Source organism: Ambystoma mexicanum, chromosome 6p (genome assembly GCF_040938575.1).
Source record: "Ambystoma mexicanum isolate Mex_15411 chromosome 6p, UKY_AmexF1_1, whole genome shotgun sequence".
NCBI lineage: Eukaryota > Metazoa > Chordata > Amphibia > Caudata > Ambystomatidae > Ambystoma > Ambystoma mexicanum.
Genome location: NC_090935.1, coordinates 220368301 through 220388120, shown reverse-complemented (window position 1 = coordinate 220388120; position 19820 = coordinate 220368301). Strand labels below are relative to the sequence as shown.

Genomic DNA, 19820 nt, shown 5'->3' with positions numbered 1-19820 from the left:
ACAGAAGCACCCTTGTGATTCTGGGAGAATCTACACACTTCACTGCTGTAGTTCATACCATCATCAGCAGAACCTCACCCATCTTCTACAGGCTAAGATGAACCTTGCTAGAGTCCATCCAAGCTGAGATGTCATGCAAGCTACTCAATGTACAGTGAAACAGATTTCAGTTTAGCTGTAACTACTGTAACAGTGTCCAAATGAAGAAAAGTAGTGCAAAACACTTCATAATAGCTTCTGCTCACTTCGACCTCTGCCTGTGTGACTTCTTATCTTCCTTCAAAAGTGAAAATCTGATCACTGCCAAACATGTTGTAGACTATGTACATCAAAATGGAAGCCTGAGTGGTCGGGGTCTATTTTAGATGGGGAGAAATATCTTGCATGTGTCCAGATATAGATATGTATTGAGGCACAGCTATTCAAAATTATGTTTCTCTCAGTGTATGTTGTTTACTATCAATTCAGGGGGGAAATTAAATGAATATTGGTATTTTTATCTGCAATGCTATTTCCAATTTCTTCCCCTAATAAGTAGTTGTTCATTCCTTGCATTGACTGCCCGGTGCATGTGCTTTTTCATAGGTTGAGCGAGGCAGTCCCAAGAGCTGCTTTCTGTTCCTGGGTTCCGTCCTGTGCAGAGTAAACTGGGTCAGCGTGCTCTCTGATATATGGAACCCCATGCCTTTACCAGAAACTCACAAGATGATCAACTGTCTTTTGTACATGATGGTCTTCCTGGCTAAAGAACAACAACTCATCACTGAACCTGTGAGTTGACAGGGATTTAAATGGGAATGTGACTGTTTGGTTGTCCTGTGGTGAATGCGCACTTTCATGTTTTTTAAAGGGTGCTGTTTATGGAATGATAGACTTCAATGACCTGTCCCTTCTTCTTGCAAATACACATCTACAGCTTTACAACAATAGCTGAATTGCTATATGCCTGCCAGTTCTGAACTGTGTGCCACTTATTTGGTGCATGGATTCTTTCCTCTGGGTTAACATATGTGGTCTGGTGAATTATGTGGGCATATTTTTAACTGAAACAACCTGTATTTGTTAACCCCATTAGTGTTTTTATCACTGACATAGGGCCTAGTCTGTTAGTAGCAAAATTCACTTTTTGAATTGAAGAGTTAATTTGGGATGTGGTTTGTGTGTCATTTTACTTCTCCATCATCTGCAGGTATGCTGCTCTTCCTGTTTTGTCTTTTTAGGTAGGATAGCAATAATCCGATTATGACCTAGGCCCTACTGGCTGATAACCTGAGGTAATGACTTGAATGAAGTGATGTATTGTTGCTTTAGTGAGGATATTAACCCCAGTTCTGACTGCAACCTAGTAGGAACTACGACAAAACACTCATCATGAAAAATAAACCTTCAAGCATCAAATATTTTAAGCATATTTTAATGTAGCTGCATCTTCTTCAAATGTTGGTAGGCAGACCGTGTTCCCAACGCATTTCAGACCGACGAGGGACCTTCATCAGGGCAATGTCTAGCTAAACATGCGCCTGGAAAACCACACTCGGTGTTATCAAATAATGCCAAATTGGAATTCTGGTTCACGCCTGTGCCAGATATCCATGCCAATTTTATTATCAATGGTATGTCTATATCCCTGGGACGGTATATGAAATCAAAGCAGTGTTATCTCTGGCGCACAAAGAGTTGTTGAAAGATTAACTTACTTATTGAGTTAAATGATGGCTATAGGAGCAGGCAGTGGTGCAGTATCGCATTGGCCTACTGGGAAGGCATCCAGAGTGTTGATGGCTTCTTTTCCTTTAGTAAGGAGTATCTGGTCACTAAAAAGGCACAAAAAATATATCCATTATGAAAAGAGTACTCTACAAAGAACCACTTTTTATATGGTGGCCTGTAAAAAGACAGGAGTCGCATTTGAGTGCTAACTGTCGCAGAACAAAGGCACTGCGTAGGTTTTCTCCAAATAATTTGGTGGGGAAAGCGCAAAGCTGGTGGACCGAGATCGAGGGGCCACCAGCAAAGTCAGAACACATGTATGTGGAGGCAGAGGGGGGCTCTGAGTTACATCACTGGTACGTTGACACGTGCCATGTGCTAATGTATTTTATACTCTATTCTGCACCTTTTTGTTATGCCAGAAGTGAACAATGCTGTGCTAAGAATTGGGTCTAACAGCACTAGCGACTATAGATGCCGCTGAACAGATCTGATCAGGCATGGACAGATGGCAACCCTATTTGGTACCCATAGTGGTGCTTTTTTCCAGGACACAAATTAGTTGAGAAGATAACTCTGAAAATATTGTTTGCTGTGTGTTTTATATTGTTTGCTGTGTGCTTCATGATCCTCATTGCCAGTCTATCTGCTAAGATTAACAGTGAATCAACTGTTGAGGTCTTGGTGGAACCTGGTGGTGAAGGCAAGGACGCTCAGCCTCTCATCCTTTCACTGCCGATAACATGAGTGCCATTTAGTTTGGAGTTGGTAACCCCTAATGTTAGCACTTTGCAGGTGGTCCATTGGTTACATCTGAACCATGCAGCAGCATTATTGATGTTTGATGTAATACAATTATTATTTTCATCATGATTATTATACATTGATCTCAATCATGTCAAGTCTTGACAAAATCATAATGTTGGTTTAAAAAAATAAGAGTTTGTAGAAGTAAACAAAGACTCCTTGTGCTGCGAGACGAGCATGTGTATGACAGGCACTCAATCGTGGGGAATCTTAATCACATAACAAACAGAAACAGTAAAAGAATTCTGGATGAGGAAAAGAAAGACAATACATGTGGTAATTTGGAAAAAGGCCTCACAAACGAATGAAGGACTCTCCAAAAGAAAGAAAAACATATTCATAGGGTGATGATGTTCTGTGATGTGAAAAATATCATACAGCGAGAGCAGAAACATACATCTTCAAATATTCATCTTTAAAGAAAGCTTTTCTGTTAACAGGGAAATGTTTGGTCGCCACCTGGCACAAAGGATAAAGTAACATACAATAGTGCACACATAACTAGAAGACAAGACTGGGAAAGGGCTACAATTAAAACAAATATATGGTACCCTATGTGTAACAAAGGGATACATTTAGGCCACCTCTACCAGGCAGTCAAATAGTGTAATATTAATGTGAATGTAAAAACCTAAAAGAGACCCTTAACAAGAATTTCATGTGTTACCCTAGAAAATCAATTGTACATTTTATGTTTTTCCCCATTTTTGTTAAAGATTGTGCTGTATAATGCACTATTTCAACACATCTTTAAAAATAGTTTCTTAGGTTAGCAGGGGATCCCCGATTCTCCTTACATTGCTTAGGGGTCCCTCGTAAAATATGGGGGAATTTAGTGCCTATCCACAAAAAATATGCACCTGTCGCCGCTGAGCCAAAATTGTTCACAGGGCACCTCAGCAGCCGCATGCCCCGCCTGGCACCAGAAGCTGCCTCTGCCACTGGCATACACATAATAATGTTACTGGCGAGGCCCAGCACTGACTGTTAAGTTTCAGCGCCAGGGGCCAAGGCATCCCGCTTGTTTCTATGCTAGGTGAAAGATGTGTAAGGTTTGAGTAAAACGCTTACTTACCTGTTGCACCTAGTGGGGTGAATTGCCTTCCTCTCCAGCAGATTGGTTGTCTCATCATGCGCATTGCATATGTGTGATGGCCCAAGCCGGCCTGGGAGTCTGTGACGCAGCATGCATTTCTTTGAGGAGCTTAGGTGGCCATTGCCCTCACAGCCCTCCAACCCGCTAATTGTGTGTTATACCCCTGACACACAGACTTTAATCTTAGTTGCATTCCTGTACTGGCCAGGCGACATTACTGATATGATGATGCTGCCCAAATCTGCTTATCTTTTCTTTCTTGTTTTTAATTCTTAATTTATTGATTTTTGAATGATATTGATAACAAGTAAAGGCATATTACAACAACAGTTGTAATTACTGGTAATACAAGAGTTGACAGACTTGGCGGTGCATAGAGTAAACCTTATGGTTTAAACTGTTGCAGTGATTTGAACAGGAATTAATGTGCTTTACAGCCCTACTCCACACCTGATATACTAGTGTTAGGGAAAGTGAAGTGAACAAGATGTGCCATGACCCTTGCCCCTCACTGGCAAGTCAGCCTTCCAGTTAGGGCCAGGTCAAAGGCCTTAAAACCTCATCCAAGACTCCCTTGGAGTCAGTCCAGGCTCATAACCATCATGAAGACCAACATTCGAATGGGACTATTTAGTTGGGACTATTTCACTTGGTGGGGGAGGGGGGCTTCAGCCAACATGGAGGCACATGCATAGCTCAGTTACAAGGAACTGAGCTATGCGGTCTAGTCTAGTCATTTGGGTGTGGCAGGCCTGGGACTACTTTACCTGGACTACTTTACCTGAGACTATTTAAACTACACCCAAACAGCAGAACATGCTTTGTGTTATTCTGCTGTGGGCAGCATCGCGCACACCACGCTTTCCCATAACGGCCCATGCTCATCTTCAAACTGCATGACAACACCAAAATACCTTTCCATACCTAAAAGGAAAGAAGCAAGACAATATTATTCGAACTAAGAGGAACATAAGAACTGCATATAAAGACTGTAAAGCAGCAATCCTATGGAGTCGCAGCAGTCCTGGATTCCCACAGCGCCCCTGCCACGAGGAGCAGGATGGAGAATCCACCTTTTACAATATTAAGGTGAGGAGAACGCCCAAGGGGGAGGAAGGAGTTGAGGCCAAGGGAGGTGGGAAAACATAAATACAATCTGGTATTGAATCCAGCTCTTCTATATTGCAGACCCATCTTTAACCAGAGGCATTACCAAGGGGACCGGGAGAGGGTTTGAGAGTGCAAATCATCCAACCAGGGCTGGGTGGCGTCCCCGTGGATACCAGGTGAGCGTAACAGATGGGCAGGAGGAAAACAGATCAATCATTGACACTTTGTAACACATTCTCCTTACTCAAGTATCTTTTGAACACTGACCAGCCAACTTTGTACCTAAAGTGCAGTTTAGCTGCCCTCCCATGTGTTAGAACAGATTAGGCAATTATACCACATTTCCATTTTAGGAGTGTGGGCAGTTGTCCATCCAGCTAAGTGCTGTCTGAGAGCAGGGGATCATGAGGCTTCTCCTACATGGTTATTGCCATGAGTTTCTGAGTAACTTGTTCCCAGTATTTGCAGACCTTTGGGCACGTCCAAATCAAGTGGAGGAAATCTGCCCCTGTCTCTTTACACTTTGCACAGGCCGGGATTGCTACAGGGCTGAAATTCCTGATTAGCTTTGATGTGATGTAAGCCTGGTGAAACAATTTGAAGTGAATAAGTCAGTGGTTATGGTTCATGGAGATTTTGCAGGTTTGCCTACAGATCTGTCATGTTCCCACTTTGGCCTTGCAACAGAGCGAGTCTGTCTATCAGATAGCATCATCCTATATCTTATAGATAATACTGCATGTGCAGTAGTCAATGTCATTAGGTATGCGAGCATAGGGTGTTCCCTCTAAGCTAAGGGGAAAGTTGGTAGAATTCTAGCCAGTTCACCTTGCAGCTTGTAGTATAGAATTTCCTGTACTGCAGCAATACATTCATCAATCATGGTTAACCTCCTCTCACAGAATAACTCTATCAGTTTTCCAAAGCCTAGGCATGCTAGCTCCATTTGTGTTCCCTCCTCAAAGGAACAATCTAACAACAAAATACTGTTAACAACAGTGAGAGTTGCTAGAGGTACCTGACCCCGAGCTCTGAACAGTCTCTGTATTGCTTTAAGCGCCACAGATAACTATATGGATAGTGTTTCTTGTGGGGCGAGGATTACCCAGAATCGAACCTGTCATGCTTACAGATCTGATCACTGCTCTCTCAATTGCATTTTGTTGCACAGACGGGGCAATCCCATACCAGAATATGATTTTGCTGATCTGAGCAGTTTAGTAGTAATTCTGTGCCAGGGACTTCCAACCGACCTTTGTCCATTGGTAGTGACTGCAGACCTGGATACCCCTTTGGTGTCCCCACTCCCATACAAGCCTAAGAAATAAGGTTTTTAGGTTGGTTAAGTATGATCTGGGCATCATGATGAGCCCCATTAAAAAAGACATTATTTTTGCACCTTTGCCTCCATAGATTCCCATGGGACCCCAAGGCTTTTTGCTCATTTCTGAACCTTTTCCTGACTTTTGGAGGTCAGTAAATCCTTCTGCTTTACTTCCCTTATCTGTTTTGCTCATTCTTATGGGGAAACTGAGTAGTCCCTAAGACTGTCACCACTGAGAGACTTTGGGCCTCATTACAAGTCCGGCGGTAACTGTGCTGGGAAAACTGGCAGGTTGCCGCCGGATTTGCAATGTTTGCCTGCGCCTGACTTCCCAGTAACACCAGGGTATTACAACCCCGGTGTTCCAAGAAGTCAGGCGCCGGTAAATGTAAATCCCCATTCCCATTAGAGTCTCATAGGACTCAATGGGAATGGGGATCACGGAAGCACCGGCACCGTTAATGACGGTGCTACCATGAAACTCTGCAGACAGGTGGCGTTCCACCCGCCAGGTCAGACCCTGGCGGGCCTGGCAGCACCCACCCGCTGAGTCGTCGTGGGCCAGTCCGGTAACAACGATGCTGGTAGGCTTCCCGGCACCTTTGTTACCAGACCGGCACACTTAGAATGAGGCCCTTTATCTCCGTTTTGGAATTCTTGTATTTTTACAATTGCACCACATCACTTTACAGTGAATTGTAGTTAGGATACTTTGTATCCTTAGAACTTTTTACCCAATGGCTTTTTGCCATTAATGGCCTAATACCTAATGGCCTAAGACAAGCTGGTGGCAGCTGTGCGATTTCCCTCTTTTGTGATGTTTTTGTCGATATTTGCATTTACCACAAATGGCTACTAAAGGTGGTTAGCACTCTAAAATGGCTGTGCTACAAGAGTTTGGCTTGTTTTTGGCCATCTTGGACTTTGGCCTCCTTCCTACCTTCTCCGGTCAGGGAATGCCATTTATGGTAACCCCTTTCCCAATGAAAGCTGCTGCTTATGTGAGCAAGTGGGCTTTGTGTGTGTGAGCCAAAGGCGAGGGCTGGGCCTGCCTGGTCCCAGTCCACATTCTCTGGCGCCCAAAAGTCTGTTGCTGGATGGATATGATAACCAGTGGTTGTCTAGGATTGGACCACCTTGGGCTGTTAGAATGTTGCAGATCCTTATCATTGGTGGGCTTGGGCTAGCTCCCAGCCTGAATCTTGTATAAAAGAAGGGCTACTCCAGCTATTCAACAGATCTAAGAGTTCTACAAGGATATTTATGCTTTGTGTGTTTAGAAATGCCTAATAAATAATTGTATTTTCATATCTATTGACTAAATTGAATTATTGGTATTGTTCTATGTGGACTCATTGTGGCCGTAGACCTCCCTTACAGTTTTCCAGAGACTAAGCCTTGACTGGTCATCCACCTACCTTGTTTGGGTTTTGGCTGACCTCTCTGTGTCTTCCCTGTTTACCATAAATAGGGTGGCCTCCTAAAATCCAGATATTTCTGGAACCATAGTTGGTGTCTATGTTGTATCCTTGCATGGAGTTCCCCAGCCCCAGTGATCGCTGAGCACATGAAGCAAAACTGTTAGGATATAATCATTACTACATGTTATTATCCTAACTGCTCAGCTAGATTGGACAGGGGAAGTACATGGAGATTGATAATGGATCATGGAAGGGGGCTCATGGGAAGGTTTGGGCAGAGCAGGACGAACATTGGAGAGGTTGAAGGTGGTGTGGGGCAGGTCTCCCACTGATGTGGTAGATTGTTATAAGGGGATACATGTGGAATATATTGCAGATGTCACATTGGAAGAAATCTCTCCAGCAGGAGGACAAAGGACTGAATGCCCATGAATAAAGAAAACATATGTAGAGGAATGTTCAAAGTAATAGGTGAGGTACTGCATTGGCCTACAATCCAAAATCACTCTGATAGTTCACACCATTAGAGGAGAGTCGAGAATGGATGATCAAGTAAGCTCATTGTGAGGCCAAAGAGAGCAAGAACGCACCTCAGTGGTCAATCCCTGTTTAGAACCTTTCACCTGGAGGCGTGTTCAGTTAGGCATCCCTGTGTAATTCCCATTAATGCATCCAGTGGTATCCAGTCAAAAATGCATTACAAAAAAGCATTGAATGCATTTTTTCAAAGGTAAAGGTTTATTTTAATTAAGGGTTTTAAGGGGTAAAAAACACGGGGTTTGGAGGGGGTGCCTAGTCCTAGAGATGATACAGACAGGCCACATGTTTCTGGGAGAAGTTTGGTTTTCTTGTAAAATCCTTTGTCCTTTTCCAGACTTATTGGACCTATTAACTATTTGTGGTGAACAATGTGTGTATACCTAGGCTGATCCACTAAGCCGTTGTGCATTGATAGTGAAAGCTTTGCATCCCTAGTCTGGCCACTACAGCCTATCCTGTCTTTGAAGGGGACCTTTGTATCCATGTGACAGTACTGTGGGAAATCCAGTCTGAGATGAGTCTCTGTGCCTGTGTGCTAATTCCATAGGTCTAAATGTTTTCACACGTTTCTACCAATACTTTATAAATGTTGTGTGGTGCGTGCTTCTGCATTCGTAGCACTTCTAACCTTTGTGACAATAGGTGTCATTCACCATACTCATATGTCCCGTTCACTTTCCTCCATCCTTGTGGGCGACCCCCAACATGGGGATGGTATTGGACCCTTTGGCAGCGAAAAATTGAGCTTCTACTTTAAATTTAGAAGAGCGTGTAAGTGTGTGGCCTCGTGTGTGGGAATGCCTGGGCGAGGCCCCGGCCTCTGGCGCCTCACCTCAGTCCCTTTTTCCGCACGGGCAGTGTGGGACCTGGCAGCTTTCCGCTTCCTCACTGTTCTTTGTTTTTCAATCTTCTTTAATCTCCTTTCGGTGCCTCGCCTCCCCAGGCGCATGTCAGCTGCAGAAGAAGGATTCACAAGATGTGCCTCATGTGACCGCTTGTTCCCGGCATCGGACCCTCATGCACTTTGTCTTGAGTGCCTGGGACATGATCACTGCTGGGATGCGTGCACGGCCTGCCACGCTCTGGGTCACAGGGCATTGAAGAATCGGTTGTCACGTTGGAGGGAGATCGTCCACACTTCTCCCCTGGCGCACCTTAAGGACTTTGTCTCCAGGACCTCTCGTCAAGATAAAGTAGGCCCTCTGTTCAGTGCGGCTCCTCAGTGCAACAACCCCTTCCCGGGAGTTCCCACGGGCAAGGTTCCTTAGATTCAGATTCTGGCAGGCCCAAGGCCTCTAAGGCTACCGGCTCCCAAGCCGAGTGGCGCAGGGGCTCTTCCAGGTGTTTCGTGGGCAGGCCTGAGGCTGTGTAGGCTACTGGCTCCCAAGCCCAGGGGCTCAGGGGCCCTACCGGGCTGTCCTCTTCTTCGACTCCAAGGGGTAAAAGATTGTTGGCTGCTACCTCCAAGATTCAGTCCTCGGTATGATCCAGCACGACTAGCGGCGCAGGTGCTGAGGGCACACAGCCTACCGGAGTTTCGACTACCGGTCAGTCGATCGAGGGCTCAGAGCCTACCAGAGTGGTCTCTGAGGTTGGCAGTTCCGGTTCGGGACCCAGGACGTCCCTCCCATGTCTGAGCCTGTGCTTGGCTCTGGACCTTTGCGCCCTCCCGGACAGGGTGTGGCGCAAGGTCCCAAAATGGCAGATAGGCACGTGTTGAAGCCTGCTAGGCCAGCGACCATTTTGGATTCGAACCAGGGCGTGCCCGTGCTGTCGCCCATTGAATGACCCTTGCAAGAAGGTCCCAGTACCCTTCCCTCTGGAAGCAGCAGCGGACTGTATGGTACAGGCGTCTGGTCTCCTCCGGTGTACCTTTACCCATCACAGCGTTACGGCTACATGCAATAAAGCGCCTCAGTGCTTTGAGAAGGAGCAGCGGACCAGCGCTTCGGAGGGCCGGGCACCTATGGATCCGACGACTAGCGAGGATCGTTTCTTCGTGCACTTCCTCCTCCTTATGCATTCCCCTCAGATGACGGGCTCCTGAAGGATATAGTGAAGGAGGTGTTCCTGCAGGTGGTGCCTCTCCGGCTTCCTCCTCTGGGTCCTACGCCAGTTCCTCCAGCACGCCAGTGCTGGTCCACCCCTGGTCCAACCCCTACCGGTTGTTCAGATCCCTCTCCCTCCTCCTGTACCACCAATGCCTCACCCTCAACAGCCATTGGGCCTGTCTTCTGCTTCGGACCTAGGGGGGGACCCTGACGGCACCTGTGTCCCAGGGCCCGGACGCCCCTCTGTCTGTAAAAGGGGGGTGGATGATGATGATGGCGATGGCGCCCAAGACAATGAACCCTGTGCGTCCATTAAGGCCTTTCATGACTGCCTTCAGGGCCTGGCAGAGTTCTTGGGGGTGTCCATCTGCCCGAGGGGGCGTCTGAGGAGTCGGGAGTGCTAGCAGTGGTTTTGGGGCAAGCGTACCCTGATGAAATCCTCTCCAGAAGGATGTCCTGCAGTTGGCGAGAAAGGTCTGGGAGAAGCCCAGGGCCAACGCCTAGATGAACACGAAGTTGGACAGCAATTTCAGGTTGACGGATGGGGAGCAAATCTTCCTGGCCTCCCATCCTCAGCCGCATTCTTCAGTGTTGGCTGCAGTCTCCCTCTATTCTAAACCATTGTCTTCATCAACTTCCTCCTTTGGAGCCACCTCCAGCTGTCATTCCAAGGAAGACCAAATGCTGTTATGTCATACCAGGACTGCATCTGCGGCAAGCCAATACTGATGCCCTTTGAGCCGCGGCTAACCAGAAGCTGCGGCTGGAGCTCTGGGAGTTTCTGCCTGACCTCCCTCTGAAGAAGCAAGCCTCCTTTAAGGCCGGTCTGCTGGAGGCTGTAATGCTTGTGCGAAATGTGAGATAAAACAACATGGCGTCGGTGCGCATCCATTGTGGAAACTCATCTCCCATCGCCGTAATAAAAGCCTGCATCTCCGCAGGCCTCGGAAAATAAACAAGCATTTCAGTAGCGAAAGCACAGCAAGGTCACATAACTACATAAATGTTGTTGCTGAGTGGACTTACTGTGGAGAATAGTTATTGTATCGTCCTTTGAAGGATGAATACGGGGAGGGAGTCGGAGCGATCTGCAGGTGCATGATAAGGGGTTCTGGGAATGAATGCAAGGAGAGGGCGCTGGGTTTTTTCCACTCTTGGCTGTTCTTTTCCACTCTCTGCCCCTTCGACTTGTGATCTGCTTTTGGGCCAAGGATAGTCATAACTGAGAAGGGCGGGGACATGGCCCATAAAGAGAAGAGGGCATTCTGTGGCAAAGTTAGTTAGAACTTGGACCCCTGTGTGATGCAGTCTCGCTGAGATGGAGGACGCTCTGCCTCAGACCCCCTTAGTATGAGTGATCTCTTCGCCTACCTGCTCTGGGCCTACGTGTCGTAGTGGTCAAGATGAAGGTGTCTTCTACTTCCTTGCTAACGGTGATGCCATTTTTTTATATATCTGATTTTCTGAGGCTTGTGGAATCTGCTTAGATCACATGCTGTGCATAGGCCGACATCTAGTGGAAGCTGCGGAGTATTACAGTTTGTTTTTTGAAACTCGAAAATGGGCGTCGACCTAGGGCGTGCCAGTAATACTATCCCTAGTGTGACGTCCACTGTACCCATGATCCCTCAAGCGTGTAGGATCCTCGGAAAGTTTTTTTCCGCCATACTTCTCGGAAGCATAGTTGCAGAGTTCCCTGGCTTTCAGCCATTTGTCATTAATTATTCAAAAATGTCCTGTTCCTCTTATCCCACGTCGAGACTCCGAAGATCGACACCTGCACTGAAGAACGAACAGCCGTCGAGACTGCATGATGGACTTTTGGCCTCGGAAGGCCTCTGGCCTCGGCCCTGCAAGTAGGGAGAGTGGAGGGGGGCATACTCACACTTGTTTATTTCCTACATACACTCGCCCGCTGCCATACATTAACATATGGAGAGTAATCCATTTAAATTCTGCCCCTAATGCAACCGTAAGTTCCCTTGGGTAGATTAGCATAACACCTGTAATCTCTGTTTGCCTAGGGACCACCCCGAAGCCAATTGCAGAGCGTGTAAACTCTTTAAAGCTAAAACACTTAAGAACCGCTCCACCAAACGTTGGGCTCATTACGCCAGGCAACTCGAGGCCATGGACGCTGTGGGTTCCTTCAGTGATGGCAGCAACGCCGCCGTCTTGGACGGCGAGGGCACTGGAGTGTCGTTAGACACCCAAGCGCGAGCCCCTGACCTCGGAGGACTGTCCGGCAGGGCAGTTATGGGGACCACACCCGGCGGCATGAGCGCTACCCATACACCTACTTCTAAGCACACTAAACCCTCCCGCGTGTCGAGTGATCGGCAGAAAAAGGCACAAAGAGAGTGGTCCGCAGAATTGGTGTCCTCTGGGCGTTCCAGGTCTCGATCGCCTCATGACACACAGCAACCGTCTATGATTGCTAAGGGTGCCACGCTTCCGAAAGTCACGGAGGTATGGTCGCCAGAAGACGAATCCGACCTCCACCCCCAAACAGCACGTTCAAAGTCAACTCCGGCAGCTCGTTCCACGTCTGCCTCAGAGTCTCGACGTCCCCCCTCTAAAACTCTAGACCCTATGGAACCCACCTCCGAATCTCAACGCCAGGCGTCGAAATATTCAGGGAAGACCAAGGAGTCAGGGAAACATGCCTCCACACATGGTAAAGGGGACAAACAACAGAAAAAAACATCTGAACACCAGGTTCTGAAGGACAAACATAGATCTTCTTAAAAAACCAAGACCCCTGACCCTGTCACTAGGGGTAGCCAGTAATAATGTCGAATGCAAAAAGTCGAATCCAAAAATGTCAACAACAAAAAAATGTCGAAAAAAAATTCCAGTGTTTTTTTAATTTGTATGTTTTTTTGGCTTTAGCTAGTAAAAATAAATGGAGGGCTGGGGGGAACCCCTCCATTAAAAAAATGTTTAAAAAAACCACATTCCCAAAAAAAAAAATTTCAACATTTTTGCATTTGACTTTTTTGAATTCGACTTATTCACTATAAACCGTCACTAGGCCTAAGGTTGTCCCTACCACTCCACAGGATATGGGAATTAAAGATGAACCTCAACAAGAGGTGGTCATTCCCAGTTCTAAGGAATGGAGCTCTGAAGACATCGACAGAGTGATGAGGAGAATGTCTTTTATGGCAAACTTTTACGAGAAAAATCCTGATTACTTTTTGAGCTATCAGAATACCCCTGCTACCTCTACTCCTTCTGGATCCAAAGACCCTCAGCCTCCTAGTAAGAGACCTCGTACTGAGATTCCAGCTCAGGGCCTGATTTCAGACCCACTCTCTATTCAACCTTATCTTCAGTATAATGAAGATCCAGACATACAAATACTGGACGACCAGGCAGGGGTCGAATATTATGGGGACGATGAGGACCAGGATGAGGAGAAGAAAGACGAGGCAGAGGCCTATAGTCTCGACTCCCCCATTCCCAAGGACCCACCAGTGAATGACTCCCCTGTGGATAATCAGCCATTATTGAATGAGGTCTTAGCTAAAGCTGCAGAGCACTTTCAGATAGACACTTAAGGGGCTCAAGAAGAGAGGGACTTTGCAGAAGAAATTATGGGGGATAGGAAATCCGTTACCCAAGCCATACCAATTCTGAAATCCATTCAATGCAGAATTGACCCCGCCCTCCTCACCCCTAATTTTACCCGGGCAGTCAACCCAAGAATAGAGAAATTATTCAGGGCTGCCCCCTCCGACCCACTTTATATAAGGGGTCAGCTTAAACCCGACTCATTGGTGGTCACAACCACCAGAAAAGGGCAGGTACACCTCTAGCATCCTCGGAAGCTCCCCGAGACAAGGAGAGCAAAAGGATATATGGGCTAGGAAGGAAAGTGGCTTCTACCTCCGCTTACCAGGCAAGAATTGCTAATACCACCACTCTGCTGGAAAGTTACAATTGTCATCAATGGGAGCAGGTAGCTTCCCTCATTGCCTCCGCACCTGAACCTCTAAAGGGCCAAATTGGCCCAGATTGCGTCAGAAGTGAGATCGGTGTCCGGATGCATTCTCAAAGCGACTTTTGACGCTGCAGACAGTGCAGGTTGGCTCATCACAGAGAGCACAGTGATCAAGAGACACGCTTGGCTAAGGCAGTTGGGGTTCAAACCCGAGACCCAAGCCACTCTAATTGACATGCCGGTGGAACCAAATGTCTTGTTTGGGAAAGCGGTGGAAGAGGCACTCAAAACAGCCGAAGATGAATATGAGACCCTTAAGTCCCTTGGACAACTAACCAATAAACACACGAACCAACGAGGGAATAATAATTTTCGTCGCTCTCGTGGCCAAAATTCCCAGAGACGGTCCAATTACTCGCAAGGGCAAGGAACATCGTGGGGAGGCAAGCAACAGGCTACCCAGAATTTTGCCAGAGGTCAAAAAAGGGGCCGTGGTAGAGAGTGAGGCAGCCCAGGTAGAGGCGGTACGCCTCCCAACAAACAGTGACGCTCCGCTCAGGCTCCCTTCCCATGCATCCCCAGTAGGGGGGCGCATTTCCAGCTTCACCCACGCATGGGAAGGGATCACCTCGGACAGATGGGTGCTGTCCACAGTGTCCGCGAGATACTGTATCGAACTGTTGGAGCGCCCCCGCGACCCTCCTCCAAGACAGAAAATACACTCCTTGGAGCACCAAAGAATCCTCCTCGAGGAGATTGTCATTCTTCTTGCAAAGGACGCGATAGAACTCATCCCGGGCAACAAGGTTAACAATTCAACTTACTTCCTTGTACCAAAAAAAATATAACAATGCGCCCAGTATTAGACTTACGCCCTGCAAACAAGAATGTCAAGCCTCAAAAATTTTGCATGACTACACTCCAAGAAGTAATCCCCTTACTAAGAAGAGTAGATTACATGGCAACATTGGACATGAAAGATGCCTATTTTCATATTTCCATGATCCCAGCGCACAGAAGATTCTTGCGCTTCAAGGTGGACAGTCAGCACTACCAGTTCAAGGTTCTGCCCTTCGGTATAGCCTCGGCTCCAAGGGTTTTCACCAAGGTACTGGTGGTGGTGGCAGCGCACCTATGCAGGGAGGCAATCCCAGTGTACCCTTGCCTGAACGACTGGCTCATCACGGGAGAGACCCCAGTAATTTGCAGATCCAACATCCAAAGAAAGATCAACCTCCTCTTCGAATTGGGCTTCGAGAAAAAATCAAGCCTGGTGCCAAGCACCTCCAAACAGTTACTAGGAGCTGACCTAAACACTCAAGAGGGGTTGGCCTTTCCATCAGAGGAAAGAATTCGGAATCTATTACTGCAAATTCCTCAATATCAGTCCGGTCGTCAGATAAGAGTTCGCAAAGCAATGAGTTTGCTAGGCATGATGGCGTCATGTATTTACCTGGTTCCCCACGCGCACCTGCGCATGCGACCCATGCTGGAATGGTTGGCGAAACAGTGGTCTCAGGCAAGTGGTCAGTGGGACGATCTAGTGGTCGTTTCGCCAACACTAGTACAGAGTCTTCGCTAGTGGACGAGAGAGAATCTTTCAAAGGGGAAACCCTTTTACGATCCAGAAATACAGGCTGTAGTCACTACAGACGCGTCACTGTCAGGATGGGGAGCACATCTCCTTCACCACACAGCTTAGGGCCTCTGGTCTCACACAGTGGCCAAGAATCACATCAACCTGCTAGAGCTTCTGGCAGTCTTCAGAGCACTTCGAGCGTTCGAAACTCACCTATCGAACTTGTCAGTGCAGATCCTAACGGACAGCACGACCGCAATGTTTTACATAAACAAACAGGGGGGCACTTGTTCGCCAAATCTGTCCAGGCTTGCCCAGAAAATTTGGACATGGGCATTCAGACGGAACATTTACCTGTCATCTCAACATGTTCCAGGGGATCTCAATTCACTAGTGGACGCTTTGAGCAGAGACCCCCCTCCCGGAAGAACACGAATGGTGTCTACACGAAGAAGTCATAGTAGACCTCTTCTCACAGTGGGGATTCCCCACTATAGACCGATTCGCCACAAGCGAAAACAGACAATGCCCAGGATTCACATCCAGGGTCCCCCAGCCATGCTCCGTGGGGGAACGCTCTATGGATGAACTGGTCTGGGATGTTTGCCTACGCTTTTCCCCCAACCCCTCTGATGAGGAAGGTGGTCAACAAGATGCACAGGGAATCGATGACGCTCATCCTAGTTGCATGTGGGCGAGACAACCGTGGTTCCCGCACCTGCGCAAACTGGCAGTGTGCAAACCCATCAGACTGCCGTGCTGGCACAACCTACTATCCCAGCACAAAGGACATACAGTGCACCCTCAAACCAGCTCGATGAACTTAGCAGCATGTCTCCTGAAGTCATAGAGTTTGGCCATCTCAACCTGAGATGCATGGATATCCTAAAAGAATCAAGGAAAACAAACACAAGACACTGTTACTTTGATAAGTGGAAAAGATTTGTTACTTGGTGACAGAATAAACAAATCAACCCAGTTGATTGCACTCCTTCCAATATTGTTACCTACATACTCCACCTACTGGATGCAGGATTGGTATTTAATTGCCTCAAAGTACACCTGGCGGCACTGTCAGCATACACCACCTCCCATAACAAAGTGTCATGGTGGAAGGTGCCAGTTGTCAAAGCATTTATGGAAGGGGTGAAGAGACTCCACCCTCCAATTTCCAACCCACCACCAGGGTGGGACCTTAATGTGGTGCTTGCTAAACTCATTGGCCCTCCTTTGAATCCATGCATAAAGCTAGTCTCAAACACCTGACCTATAAAACTGCCTTCTTAGTAGCCATTACATCCACAAGAAGGGTCAGTGAAATTCAGGCTGTCTCAGTGCAGGATCCTTTCTTTACTGTTCATAAGGATAAACTGGTTCTGCGAACTCACCCTAGGTTCTCACCTAAGTTCATTTAAAAATTCCATGTCAACCAGTCCATTGAGCTACCGGCCTTCTTCCAAGAACCCAAAAGCTCTGCTGAGGTGAAACTACACACACTAGATGTGCGAAGACCAGACTGCTAAGAAAGACAGATCAACTGTTCATCTCCGAAGCCACAGGGAGAGAAGACGATCGCGTCTCTAAAGGTGCCATCTCTAAATGGATAGTCAAATATATCCAGCTGTATTACTCCCTTTCAGAAAAAAACTGGGGCCACTTTGGCTTTCATTGCAAATGTGTACCCCTTTACACCATTTGCAAAGCAGCTACATGGAGCTCTATTCACACTTTTACTCAGCACTACTGCATTGACACCCATTCCAAGACAGATACTCAAGTGGGACAAGCGGTTCTAAGACATTTATTTGCTCATGACCCTTCTCACATCCTACCTCCTTCTTCTAACACTGCTCGCTAATCTATGCACAGCATGTGATCTAAGCAGATTCCACAAGCCTCAGAAGGGATACATAACTCACTGTAATCGTATTTCTCCAGCATTGGATCTTTCATGGATTCACTTGCTTAGAATATTCCCCGTCGTCAGGCTGGGAATCCCCGGTACATTATATAGACCCTTTCCCGTAGGAAAACTTTTTCGACGCTTATGCGTCCTATCCACCTCGTTTTGTATCATGCGTGCCCGCGCCGTCAGGACGCCATGATATAAATACAGGACCCGCCCCCGCGCTCCCTCAGATTTCAACCGTCTTTCAAAGTAGTGGGATCCTCGCGGTTACTGCTAGTCGAAATTAGGTTGTATTTTCGCTTCGGCGACGTTACATTCTGGAAAAAATATGTCCGGAAAAGCTTTATTTCGCCCTTGTGCGACATGTGGACTCAAAAAAGTCTATGAAGGTGATGCCCACATGGATTGTATCTACTGTCTCCACCCGCACCACACGGCGGATACATGCGAGATATGCCAGGGTTTCTCCCAAAAAACCCTTAAAGACCGGAAAAGAAGGTTGGTCGACTGGCTTAACGACGGAGCGGGTGCCTATCCGGCATCAGAAGTTGGCTCCACGGCCTCCAGGAGGAAGTCGGAACCTCCCTCGAAGAAGGTCCGGCCTGTCGAAAAACGCCCTGCGGACGAGCATACGGGGAAGCATGCTGGGTCTTCCTCATCAAACAAAAAGTCCTCCTCCTCATCCTCTAAGACGGAGAGGCAAGCGACATCAAAATCCTCCTCAGGGGACCGTCCTAAGTCTTCCGTGAGTCGAGACTCTTCGGCCGGGAAGTCGGCAACGAAATCAGCTACGAAGTCTAAAGGCTCGGTGCCGGCTACTTGCTCGTCGACCCCGGTGTCGTTGACGATGCCTATTACTATTCAGGCAGCAGTGGTGGGGATTCCGTGGTCGACGGTGACTCAGTCTATGGCCTGGCAGCCAGAGGTTTTTGACCCGGTCCCCCCTGAGGTCCTACTGCAGCCAGACACGGCCTTGTCGGGGTCGTCGGCGGAAGGAGAATGCGGCATGGTTATACAGCCGTCGGACTTGGGTTTACGCCCTTCCAATACGACGACGACGAGTGCGAGTGGGGGTGTGGTCCCTCTATCCTCGACGTTGCTGACCCCCCAGACGGTCTTGTCTCTAGATGTGCTTAATACACTTCAGAAGCTCCTGCAGCGTCTGGATACGCAGATCCCTCAGCCTGGCACTTCATCGTCGCTATTTTCTGCACCTTCCGTCGATGAACAAGCTCAAGCAGCTCGCTCGACGACCAAAAGCCCGTCGGCCTCCCAGGTGGTGAAGGATCGTCCTCGAGCGCAGGAGGAGGGTGAGCTATCGGAGTCCGATTCTATACGAGGTGACTCAGGGTCGGACATTTCCCTGTCACCGTCGAGAGACCCAACATGGAATTCGGATGTAGAGGTAGAGTCTACGAGGAGCCAGGCACAACCATCTCCTCCGGATGATGTGGGAGCCTTCCATGCAATGATGTTCCGAGTTCGGCTTAATTCCTGAGGAGCAAAAGAAAGACTGTTTTCTTTTTGATCACATGGTTCAAAGGAGGAAATCGGTATTTGCCATCCCAATCCTGGACCACGTGTGGCAAGAAGGCCTCAAGACGATGCGTCATCCGTTCTCAGAGCCGGCTATAAAAGGGCGTATTGAGAAAAAGTTTAAAGCTCCGGAGTCCACTCCAAAATGTCTAACATCACAGCCTCTGTCAGACTCTGTGGTATCGGCGGCAGCGGCTAGGAAGGCCAGAGTACAGCAAAAATGTTCAACCCCACCAGAAAGCGAGGCTAGGAGGCAGGATGCCTTTGGAAAAAAGGTGCTCTCAGTCGGCGCCACGACGGTAAGAGCAGCCAACTCCTTGGCGATTGTATCACGATACGATAGGGAGATGTGGCATAAACTAGCCCCTATCCTAGAACATCTGCCGGAAGAACATCGTAAAGCAGCCATGTTGCTAGTACGAGATGGTGAGGAGGCCTCGAACCACGCAATTAATATTGCGGTTGACCTAGCAGAGTCTGGTTTCAAACAAATCAATCATGGTGTAGTACTACGTCGACAAGCGTGGCTCAAATGTACTACTTTCAGACCTGAACTCCAATACAAAGTCCTAGACATGCCATGTGAAGGAGAACATCTGTTTGGAGACAAGGTAGATGAAGCCTTGAAGGGGATGAAAGAAGACACGGATACCGCTAGGTCTCTCGGCGCCCTCCAGACAGATAGAAGTTTTCGCTCTTTTCGCCCCTTCAGGGGTGCTTCTGGAAACTCCCGCTTTGGAGCCTCTAGGGACCGTGGATTTAACAGGCCCTCATACTCCTCACAAGGTTAC

At 47.7% G+C, this 19820-nt stretch overlaps 1 protein-coding gene across 1 annotated transcript in view; it reads left to right on the top strand.

The window, feature by feature from the left end:
- The window catches only part of EPG5 (ectopic P-granules 5 autophagy tethering factor), a 2517217-nt gene that overhangs the window by 2077669 nt on the left and 419728 nt on the right, over positions 1-19820 (top strand). Inside the window, exon 37 of the mRNA XM_069626898.1 lies at positions 586-771. Within this exon, the coding sequence (XP_069482999.1) occupies positions 586-771 (186 nt within the window). The remainder of the gene's footprint in view (positions 1-585; positions 772-19820) is intronic.